Consider the following 12,679-nt stretch of genomic DNA (forward strand, 5'->3'; position numbering starts at 1 on the left):
ACCATGAACAATCATAAAATACATGAAAGCGTCGTAAATTGTACTAAATACATACGTTATGCCTTAACAACATTTTTTTTTTTTTTTTTTTTTTTTTTTCAACAAGTCGGCCGTCTCCCACCGAGGCAGGGTGACCCAAAAAAGAAAGAAAATCCCCAAAAAGAAAATACTTTCATCATCATTCAACACTTTCACCACACTCGCACATTATCACTGTTTTTGCAGAGGTGCTCAGAATACAACAGTCTAGAAGCATAAACATATAAAGATACACAACATATCCCTCCAAACTGCCAATATCCCAAACCCCTCCTTTAAAGTGCAGGCATTGTACTTCCCATTTCCAGGACTCAAGTCCGACTATATGAAAATAACCGGTTTCCCTGAATCCCTTCACTAAATATTACCCTGCTCACACTCCAACAGATCGTCAGGTCCCAAGTACCATTCGTCTCCATTCACTCCTATCTAACACGCTCACGCACGCTTGCTGGAAGTCCAAGCCCCTTACCCACAAAACCTCCTTTACCCCCTCTCTCCAACCCTTTCGAGGACGACCCCTACCCCGCCTTCCTTCCCCTATAGATTTATATGCTTTCCATGTCATTCTACTGTGATCCATTCTCTCTAAATGACCAAACCACCTCAACAACCCCTCTTCTGCCCTCTGACTAATACTTTTATTAACTCCACACCTTCTCCTAATTTCCACACTCCGAATTTTCTGCATAATATTTACACCACACATTGCCCTTAAACAGGACATCTCCGCTGCCTCCAACCGTCTCCTCGCTGCTGCATTTACCACCCAAGCTTCACACCCATATAAGAGTGTTGGTACTACTATACTTTCATACATTCCCTTCTTTGCCTCCATAGGTAACGTTTTTTGACTCCACATATACCTCAACGCACCACTCACCTTTTTTCCCTCATCAATTCTATGATTAACCTCATCCTTCATAAATCCATCCGCCGACACGTCAACTCCCAAGTATCTGAAAACATTCACTTCTTCCATACTCCTCCTCCCCAATTTGATATCCAATTTTTCTTTATCTAAATCATTTGACACCCTCATCACCTTACTCTTTTCTATGTTCACTTTCAACTTTCTACCTTTACAACATGTATGTTATTAAATACCACTGCCTCCACCACTGCAAGTCCCTACTACCCTCCCTCCGACTGTCAGCCAGCCCTCCCACCACTGTGTGGTGAGTGTTTTGTTTGTTCATTATTTGCTATTAAACTACAGTATAAATAATGTCAACCCATTTATGACTGCATATTGGAATGGCTATACGGACAGGTATTGGAAGGTGACATCATGTGTTTACTCTTGAACACAGCAAAGAATCAAACATTTGTGCTACTGCTAATAATAATAATAATAATAATAATAATAATAATAATAATAATAATAATATAATAAAAATAATAATAATAATAATATTAATAATAATAATAATAATAATAAATACGATAGAATTGAAGAAGGAAATTGTACAAAAATACGAGGGCTGAAGCAGTGGTGGAGGAAGTGGTTGACGCAGCGTCAGTGTGGCTTTGTTTATGCTGGAGTGAGTATTAGTCTCCCTGCTCTTCCAAACATTTCACAATAATTCATTGTATTTGGCACTTGTAGATTGTGTGTGACTGGAGTGGTTGAGGCAGTGGTAGAGGCAGTGGGTGAGGCAGTGGGTGAGGCAGTGGTAGAGGCAGTGGTAGAGGCAGTGATAGAGGCAGTGATAGAGGCAGTGACAGAGGCAGTGGGTGAGGCAGTGGGTGAGGCAGTGGGTGAGGCAGTGGGTGAGGCAGTGGGTGAGGCAGTGGGTGAGGCAGTGGGTGAGGCAGTGGTAGAGGCAGTGATAGAGGCAGTGGGTGAGGCAGTGGTATTTACTAACATATATGTTATAAATAATAATAGTACATGTTAATATTAATAACATTTATAATAATAATAATAAATGTTATTCATAATGTACTATTGTTATTTGTAACATATATGTTAGTAAATATCACTGCCTCTATCACTGCCTCTACCATTGTCTCACCCACTGCCTCTATCACTGCCTCTACCACTGTCTCACCCACTGCCTCTACCACTGCCTCAACCACTGCCTCAACTGCTGCCTCACCACTGCCTCTACCACTGCCTCTACCACTGCCTCACCCACTGCCTCACCCACTGCCTTTACTACTGCCTCTACCACTGCCTCTACCACTGCCTCACCCACTGCCTCACCCACTGCCTTTACCACTGCCTCTACCACTGCCTCAACCACTCCAGTCACACACAATATACAAGTGACAAATACAATGAATTATTGTGAAATGTTTGGAAGAGCACGGAGACTAATACTCACTCCAGCATAAACAAAGCCACACTGACGCTGCGTCAACCACTTCCTCCACCACTGCTTCAGCCCTCGTATTTTTGTACAATTTCCTTCTTCAATTCTATCGTATCGAAGAGGTATGGGGTAGGTTTAAAAATGTAGTGTTAGAGTGTTCAGCAGAAGTTTGTGGTTACAGGAAAGTGGGTGCAGGAGGGAAGAGGAGCGATTGGTGGAATGATGATGTAAAGAGAGTAGTAAGGGAGAAAAAGTTAGCATATGAGAAGTTTTTACAAAGTAGAAGTGATGCAAGGAGGGAAGAGTATATGGAGAAAAGGAGAGAGGTTAAGAGAGTGGTGAAGCAATGTAAAAAGAGAGCAAATGAGAGAGTGGGTGAGATGTTATCAACAAATTTTGTTGAAAATAAGAAAAAGTTTTGGAGTGAGATTAACAAGTTAAGAAAGCCTAGAGAACAATGGATTTGTCAGTTAAAAATAGGAGAGGAGAGTTATTAAATGGAGAGTTAGAGGTATTGGGAAGATGGAAGGAATATTTTGAGGAATTGTTAAATGTTGATGAAGATAGGGAAGCTGTGATTTCGTGTATAGGGCAAGGAGGAATAACATCTTGTAGGAGTGAGGAAGAGCCAGTTGTGAGTGTGGGGGAAGTTCGTGAGGCAGTAGGTAAAATGAAAGGGGGTAAGGCAGCCGGGATTGATGGGATAAAGATAGAAATGTTAAAAGCAGGTGGGGATATAGTTTTGGAGTGGTTGGTGCAATTGTTTAATAAATGTATGGAAGAGGGTAAGGTACCTAGGGATTGGCAGAGAGCATGCATAGTTCCTTTGTATAAAGGCAAAGGGGATAAAAGAGAGTGCAAAAATTATAGGGGGATAAGTCTGTTGAGTGTACCTGGTAAAGTGTATGGTAGAGTTATAATTGAAAGAATTAAGAGTAAGACGGAGAATAGGATAGCAGATGAACAAGGAGGCTTTAGGAAAGGTAGGGGGTGTGTGGACCAGGTGTTTACAGTGAAACATATAAGTGAACAGTATTTAGATAAGGCTAAAGAGGTCTTTGTGGCATTTATGGATTTGGAAAAGGCGTATGACAGGGTGGATAGGGGGGCAATGTGGCAGATGTTGCAAGTGTATGGTGTAGGAGGTAGGTTACTGAAAGCAGTGAAGAGTTTTTACGAGGATAGTGAGGCTCAAGTTAGAGTATGTAGGAAAGAGGGAAATTTTTTCCCAGTAAAAGTAGGCCTTAGACAAGGATGTGTGATGTCACCGTGGTTGTTTAATATATTTATAGATGGGGTTGTAAGAGAAGTAAATGCGAGGGTCTTGGCAAGAGGCGTGGAGTTAAAAGATAAAGAATCACACACAAAGTGGGAGTTGTCACAGCTGCTCTTTGCTGATGACACTGTGCTCTTGGGAGATTCTGAAGAGAAGTTGCAGAGATTGGTGGATGAATTTGGTAGGGTGTGCAAAAGAAGAAAATTAAAGGTGAATACAGGAAAGAGTAAGGTTATGAGGATAACAAAAAGATTAGGTGATGAAAGATTGAATATCAGATTGGAGGGAGAGAGTATGGAGGAGGTGAACGTATTCAGATATTTGGGAGTGGACGTGTCAGCGGATGGGTCTATGAAAGATGAGGTGAATCATAGAATTGATGAGGGAAAAAGAGTGAGTGGTGCACTTAGGAGTCTGTGGAGACAAAGAACTTTGTCCTTGGAGGCAAAGAGGGGAATGTATGAGAGTATAGTTTTACCAACGCTCTTATATGGGTGTGAAGCGTGGGTGATGAATGTTGCAGCGAGGAGAAGGCTGGAGGCAGTGGAGATGTCATGTCTGAGGGCAATGTGTGGTGTGAATATAATGCAGAGAATTCGTAGTTTGGAAGTTAGGAGGAGGTGCGGGATTACCAAAACTGTTGTCCAGAGGGCTGAGGAAGGGTTGTTGAGGTGGTTCGGACATGTAGAGAGAATGGAGCGAAACAGAATGACTTCAAGAGTGTATCAGTCTGTAGTGGAAGGAAGGCGGGGTAGGGGTCGGCCTAGGAAGGGTTGGAGGGAGGGGGTAAAGGAGGTTTTGTGTGCGAGGGGCTTGGACTTCCAGCAGGCATGCGTGAGCGTGTTTGATAGGAGTGAATGGAGACAAATGGTTTTTAATACTTGACGTGCTGTTGGAGTGTGAGCAAAGTAACATTTATGAAGGGATTCAGGGAAACCGGCAGGCCGGACTTGAGTTCTGGAGATGGGAAGTACAGTGCCTGCACTCTGAAGGAGGGGTGTTAATGTTGCAGTTTAAAAACTGTAGTGTAAAGCACCCTTCTGGCAAGACAGTGATGGAGTGAATGATGGTGAAAGTTTTTCTTTTTCGGGCCACCCTGCCTTGGTGGGAATCGGCCGGTGTGATAATAAAAAAAAAATAAAAAAAATATTATTAGCAGTAGCAGAAATGTTTGATTCTTTGCTGTGTTCAAGAGTAAACACATGATGTCACATTCCAATACCTGTCCGAATAGCCATTCCAATATGCAGTCATGGATGGGTTTACATTATTTATTCTGTAGTTTAATAGCAAATAATGAACAAACAAAACACTCACCACACAGTGGTGGGAGGGCTGGCTGCCAGTTGCAGGGGTTGGAGGGAGGGTAGTAGGGACTCGTGGCGGTAAACTTAAATATGATTTGGCAGCTGGGAATTTGGCGGTTGGGAATTCGCGAATGTGTGAAGCCCGCGAAAGTTGAAAACGCGAATGTTGAGGGAGACCTGTACATGCATTTATTGTGTGACCTAAGTGAAAGTAGAAGTAGCAAGATGTACCTGAAATCTTGCATGCTTATGAGACAGAAAAAAGACACCAGCAATGCTACCATCATATAAAACAAATACAGTGGACCCCCGGCATACGATGGCATCTGTATACATTAAATCCGGTATACAATACATTTTAACGCGATTCGCCCGGGACGCGTCGTGTGGCCTGAACTGCCCCGTGCGTGCCAGTGTTTACAAGCCAGCCAGTGTGCTCGCATCTAAGCATACATTCGGTACATTCCATATTATCACAATGTTTTTGGTGCTTGTTTCTGCAAAATAAGCCACCATGGGCCCCAAGAAAGCTTCTAGTGCCAACCCTGTGGTAAAAAGGGTGAGAATTAGCATGGAAATTAAGAAAGATTTTGAAGGGTTTGGGGCTAACCCTGAGAAGCCTATGCCAGTTGTGGAATCCATTGTGCCTACTTCAAAAATTAAGGAAATGTGTGCAAAGTGGGTTGAACTGCAAACCTTTATGGATGAAAATCACCCTAACACAGCTATTGCAAGCCGTGCTGGTGACTATTACAATGACAATGTTGTGGCCCATTTTAGACAAATCTTAAAGGCATGGGAGGTACAGACCTCTATGGACAGATTTGTTGTGTGACAGAGGTCCAGTGACTCTCAAACTGGTCCTAGTGGCATTAAAAGAAGAAGGGAAGTAACCCCGGAAAAGGACTTGCTACCTCAAGTCCTAATGGAAGGGGATTCCCCTTCTAAACATTAACAACTTCGACACTCTCCCCTCCTCCCATCCCATCAATCATCACCAGATCTTCATTAAAGGTAAGTGTCATGTATTCTATTGTTAGTAGAGTACTACTACCTGTGCATGTCTTCTTCAGTTTGTGTGCATTAAACTTAATATTTCATTTGGTAAAACTTTTTTTTTCATAGTACTTTTGGGTGTCTTGCACGGATTAATTTGATTTCCATTATTTCTTATGGGGAAAATTAATTCGCCTTCCGATAATTTTGGCATACGATGAGCTCTCAGGAACGGATTAATATCGTATACCGGGGGTCCACTGTACAGGCTTCCGTTTTACACTCACTTGGCACAACAGTAGTACCTCCCTGGGCAGTTGCTGTCTACCAACCTACTACCAACTTAATTTAATTTTTTTTATATTAAAGTCCAGGGTTTATTCCCAGGACTTCAGCAATGGAGTCACTTCTCTCACCACTGGGCAATGGCAAAGTTGCAAAGGCTAGTGGATGAGTTTGGGAGGGTGTGTAAAGGTAGAAAGTTGAAAGTGAATATAGATAAGAGTAAGGTGATGAGGGTATCAAACAATTTAGATAAAGGAAAATTGGATATCACATTGGAGGGAGGGAGTATGGAAGAAGTGAATGTTTTCAGATATTTGGGAGTTGACTTGTCTGCGGATGGGTTTATGAAGGACGAGGTTAAACATATAATTGATGAAGGAAAAAAGGTGAGTGGCGTGTTGAGGCATCTGTAGAGACAGAACGACATCCATGGAGGCAAAGAAAGGAATGTACTAGAGTATAGTGGTTCCAATACTTTTATATGAGTGTGAAGCATGGGTTGTAAATGCTGCAGCATAGAGGCTGGAGGCAGTAGGGATGTCGTGTGTAAGGGCAATGTGTAATGTAAATGTTATGCAGAGAATTTGAAGTGTGGAAATTAGGAGGTGGTGTGGAGTTACTAAAAGTATTAGTCAGAGAGCTCAAGAGGGGCTGTTGACGTGGTTTGGTCATTTAGAGAGAATGGAACAAAGTAGAATGACTTGGAGAACGTATAACTCTATTGGGGAAGGAAGGTAGGGTAGGGATCATCCCCACAAAGGTTGGAGGGAGGGGGTTAAGGAGGTTTTGTGGGCAAGGGGCTTGGACTTCCAGCAAGCATGTGTGAGTGTGTTAGATAGGAGTGAATGGAGACAAATAGTTTTTGGGACTGACGAGCTGTTGAAGTGTGAGAAGGGTAATATTTTGTGAAGGGATTCAGGGAAACCGGTTAGCCGAACTTGAGTCCTGGAAATGGGAAGTACAATGCCTGCACTTTAAAGGAGAGGTTTAGGATATTGGCAATTTGGAGGGATGTCTAAACTGTCATATCCGAGCACCTCTGCAAAGACAGTGATTACGTATGAGTGATGGTGAAAGTGTTGAATGATGAAAGTTTTTTCTTTCTTTTTGGGTCACCCTGCCTCAGTGGAAAGCAGCCAACATGTTGAAAAAAAAAATTATATTCACACAAATTAAGAAGAAATTTCAAATGAAATACATAAAGGAAGCACTCTTTACTAAGCCAGAATATTATACAGTAATACGTTACCTGTTTAAAATGTAGATAGAGTGGCTCCAGATTATCAGGCAACAGTTTATGTTCAGGGGTCAGTGATACTGAATGAGAGGCCCCAGTAGGACATTTGATGACCAAATTGTTTCCACTCTTTGTTAGCTTGGTTCCTGACAAGAAAAAAAAGTTATTGGTTCCTGACAAGAAAAATGTTATTGGCTCCTGACAAGCAAAAAAGATATTAAATTATGACTTCAAATTAGCTAAATAATATGTAAACTAATCTGAATGTTGTGGGTTTCTGAATTGTATGAACTCTTTAGTAGCCAGAGTGTAATTGGTCATAGCTTATTTCCTGTGCATTAAATAAATGTACTGTAGCATTTTTCACTTGTTAACATGGAGGAAAATTTGTGTTCAATACTTCCAATTTACAATGAGAGATCTTAAAGTACAGTCGGGCCCCACTTATATGGCAGGTTAAGTTTCAAGCTACCGCCAAAAAGCAGAATGCCATTTGTTTCCACTTATATACGTCAGATAATAAGTTTACACTAACATATATAAAGTTAGCAACAGAACTAGGCATTAAAAAACAATAAAAAGTAAGATACACACACAGTCCATTCATTACTTACCTCAAAATATTTGTAGTCTTAATATAGGGTGAGAAGTGAGTAGTGTTTATTGTTAGAAGTCAGGTGTGGGAGGTATGGTAGCCCACCTGGCCAACTCACCCACACATAATATACTACAACATTTAAAGTGGCCTAGAGTGTTAAAATGCATATAGTGTACACCCATTACTTACCTTAAAATATTTGTAGTCTTAATGGTCTTAATATTGAGTTCAAGATGAAAACATGTAGTATTTATCTGCAGAATGTCAGGTGTGGTAGGTATGGTAGCCCATCTGGCCAACCCACCTGCACATAATATACAGGTCTCCCTCAACATTCGCGAGGGTTAGGGGATCAAGAGCCTCGCGAATGTTGAAAAATCGTGAATGTTTGGTGCCCCAATATATTGTAGGGAAATATAATACAATACCGCTTCCTTAACTTGTTGAACCATGAACAATCATAAAATACATGAAAACGTCGTAAATTGTACTAAATACATACATGTTATGCTTTAATAACATGTTATTAAATACCACTGCCTCCACCACTGCGAGTCCCTACTACCCTTCCTCCGACCCCCACAATTGGCAGCCAGCCCTCCCACCACTCAGTGTGGTGAGTGTTTTGTTTGTTCATTATTTGTTATTAAACTACAGTATAAATAATGTAAACCCATTCATGACTGCATATTGCAATGGCTATTTGGACAGGTATTGAACGGTGACATCATGTGTTTACTCTTGAACACAGCAATGAATCAAACATTTCTGCTACTGCTAATAATAACAATAATAATAATAATAATAATAATAATAATAATAATAATAATAATAAATACGATAGAATTGAAGAAGGAAATTGTACAAAAATACGAGGGAGTGGTTGACGCAGCCTCAGTGTGGCTTTGTTTATGCTTGAGTGAGCATTAGTCTCCAGGCTCTTCCAAACATTTCACAATAATTCATTGTGTTTGGTGCTTGTAGATTGAGTGTGACTGGAGTGGTAGAGGCAGTGGTTGAGGAAGCGGTTGAGGCAGTGGGTGAGGCAGTGGTAGAGGCAGTGGTATTTAATAACATACATGTTATTAATAATAATAATAATACATGTTATTAATAACATGTACTACAGTATTATTATTTATAACAATTTTTTTTTTTTTTTCAACAAGTCGGTCGTCTCCCACCGAGGCAGGGTAACCCAAAAAAGAAAGAAAATCCCCAAAAAGAAAATACTTTCATCATCATTCAACACTTTCACCACACTCACACACCATCACTGCTTTTGCAGAGGTGCTCAGAACACAACAGCTCAGAAGCATATACGTATAAAGATACACAACATATCCCTCCAAACTGCCAATATCCCAAACCCCTCCTTTGAAGTGCAGGCATTGTACTTCCCATTTCCAGGACTCAAGTCCGACTATATGAAAATAACCGGTTTCCCTGAATCCCTTCACTAAATATTACCCTGCTCACACTCCAACAGATCGTCAGGTCCCAAGTATCATTCGTCTCCATTCACTCCTATCTAACACTCTCATGCACGCTTGCTGGAAGTCCAAGCCCCTCGCCCACAAAACCTCCTTTACCCCCTCTTTCCAACCCTTTCGAGGATGACCCCTACCCCTCTTTCCTTCCCCTACAGATTTATATGCTTTCCATGTCATTCTACTTTGATCCATTCTCTCTAAATGACCAAACCACCTCAACAACCCCTCTTCTGCCCTCTGACTAATGCTTTTATTAACTCCACACCTCCTAATTTCCACACTCCGAATTTTCTGCATTATATTTACACCACACATTGCCCTTAGACAGGACATCTTCACTGCCTCCAACCGTCTCCTCGCTGCTGCATTTACCACCCAAGCTTCACATCCATATAAGAGTGTTGGTACTACTATACTTTCATACATTCCCTTCTTTGCCTCCATAGATAACATTTTTTGACTCCACATATACCTCACCGCACCACTCACCTCTTTTCCCTCATCAATTCTATGATTAACCTCATCCTTCATAAATCCATCCGCCGACACGTCAACTCCCAAGTATCTGAAAACATTCACTTCTTCCATACTCCTCCCCAATTTGATATCCAATTTTTCTTTATCTAAATCATTTGATACCCTCATCACCTTACTCTTTTCTATGTTCACTTTCAACTTTCTACCTTTACACACATTCCCAAACTCATCCACTAACCTTTGCAATTTTTCTTTAGAATCTCCCATAAGCACAGTATCATCAGCAAAAAGTAACTGTGTCAATTCCCATTTTGAATTTGATTCCCCATAATTTAATCCCACCCCTCTCCCGAACACCCTAGCATTTACTTCTTTTACAACCCCATCTATAAATATATTAAACAACCATGGTGACATTACACATCCCTGTCTAAGACCTACTTTTACCGGGAAGTATTCTCCCTCTCTTCTACATGCCCTAACCTGAGCCTCACTATCCTCATAAAAGCTCTTTACAGCATTTAGTAACTTACCACCTATTCCATATACTTGCAACATCTGCCACATTGCTCCCCTATCCACTCTATCATATGCCTTTTCTAAATCCATAAATGCAATAAAAACTTCCCTACCTTTATCTAAATACTGTTCACATATATGCTTCAATGTAAACACTTGATCTACACATCCCCTACCCACTCTGAAGCCTCCCTGCTCATCCGCAATCCTACATTCTGTCTTACCTCTAATTCTTTCAATTCTAACCCTACCGTATACTTTTCCTGGTATACTCAGTAAACTTATTCCTCTATAATTTTTACAATCTCTTTTGTCCCCTTTCCCTTTATATAAAGGGACTATACATGCTCTCCACCAATCCCTAGGTACCTTCCCCTCTTTCATACATTTATTAAACAAAAGTACCAACCACTCCAACACTATATCCCCCCTGCTTTTAACATTTCTGTCATGATCCCATCAGTTCCAGCTGCTTTACCCCCTTTCATTCTACGTAATGCCTCACATACCTCCACCACACTTACATTCTGCTCTTCTTCACTCCTAAAAGATGGTACACCTCCCTGACCAGTGCATGGAATTACCGCCTCCCTTTCTTCCTCAACATTTAAAAGTTCCTCAAAATATTCTCGCCATCTACCTAATACCTCCCTCTCCCCATCTACTAACTCCCCTACTCTGTTTTTAACTGACAAATCCATACTTTCCCTAGGCTTTCTTAACTTGTTTAACTCACTCCAAAATTTTTTCTTATTTTCATTAAAATTTCTTGACAGTGCCTCTCCCACTCTTTCATCTGCTCTCCTTTTGCACTCTCTCACCACTCTCTTCACCTTTCTTTTACTCTCCATATACTCTGCTCTTCTTATAACACTTCTGCTTTGTAAAAACCTCTCGTAAGCTACCTTTTTCTCTTTTATCACACCCTTTACTTCATCATTCCACCAATCACTCCTCTTTCCTCCTGCACCCACCCTCCTATGACCACAAACTTCTGCCCCACATTCTAATGCTGCATTTTTAAAACTATTCCAACCCTCTTCAAGCCCCCCACTACTCATCTTTGCACTAGCCCACCTTTCTGCCAATAGTCACTTATATCTCACCTGAACTTCCTCCTCCCTTAGTTTATACACTTTCACCTCCTTCTTACTTGTTGTTGCCACCTTCCTCTTTTCCCATTTACCTCTTACTCTAACTGTAGCTACAACTAAATAATGATCCGATATATCAGTTGCCCCTCTATAAACATGTACATCCTGGAGCCTACCCATCAACCTTTTATCCACCAATACATAATCTAACAAACTACTTTCATTACGTGCTACATCATACCTTGTATATTTATTTATCCTCTTTTTCATAAAATATGTATTACTTATTACCAAATTTCTTTCTACACATAGCTCAATTAAAGGCTCCCCATTTACATTTACCCCTGGCACCCCAAATTTACCTACTACTCCCTCCATAACATTTTTACCCACTTTAGCATTGAAATCCCCAACCACCATTACTCTCACACTTGATTCAAAACTCCCCACGCATTCACTCAACATTTCCCAGAATCTCTCTCTCTCCTCTACACTTCTCTCTTCTCCAGGTGCATACACGCTTACTATAACCCACTTTTCACATCCAATCTTCATTTTACTCCACATAATCCTTGAATTTATACATTTGTAGTCCCCTCTTTTCCTGCCATAGCTTATCCTTCAACATTATTGCTACTCCTTCCTTAGCTCTAACTCTATTTGAAACCCCTGACCTAATCCCATTTATTCCTCTCCATTGAAACTCTCCCACCCCCTTCAGCTTTGTTTCACTTAAAGCCAGGACATCCAGTTTCTTCTCATTCATAACATCCACAATCATCTCTTTCTTATCATTTGCACAACATCCACGCACATTCAGACTTCCCACTTTGACAATTTTCTTCTTCTTATTCTTTTTAGTAATCTTTACAGGAAAAGGGGTTACTAGCCCATTGTTATTATTAAATACCACTGCCTCAACTGCTGCCTCTACCATTGCGTCAACCGCTGCCTCAACCACTGCCTCAACCGCTGCCTCAACCGCTGCCTCAACTGCTGCCTCACCCACTGCTTCACCCACTGCCTCTACCACTCCAGTC

At 41.1% G+C, this 12,679-nt stretch overlaps 1 protein-coding gene across 3 annotated transcripts in view; it reads right to left on the bottom strand.

The window, feature by feature from the left end:
- The window catches only part of LOC128695712 (serine/threonine-protein kinase PLK4-like), a 108,789-nt gene that overhangs the window by 31,724 nt on the left and 64,386 nt on the right, over positions 1 to 12,679 (bottom strand). For all 3 annotated transcript variants that reach the window (XM_070093376.1, XM_070093379.1, XM_070093378.1), the window contains one exon: positions 7,471 to 7,604. In XM_070093376.1, the coding sequence (XP_069949477.1) occupies positions 7,471 to 7,604 (134 nt within the window). The remainder of the gene's footprint in view (positions 1 to 7,470; positions 7,605 to 12,679) is intronic.

The sequence above is a fragment of the Cherax quadricarinatus genome, chromosome 42, assembly GCF_038502225.1.
Source record: "Cherax quadricarinatus isolate ZL_2023a chromosome 42, ASM3850222v1, whole genome shotgun sequence".
NCBI lineage: Eukaryota > Metazoa > Arthropoda > Malacostraca > Decapoda > Parastacidae > Cherax > Cherax quadricarinatus.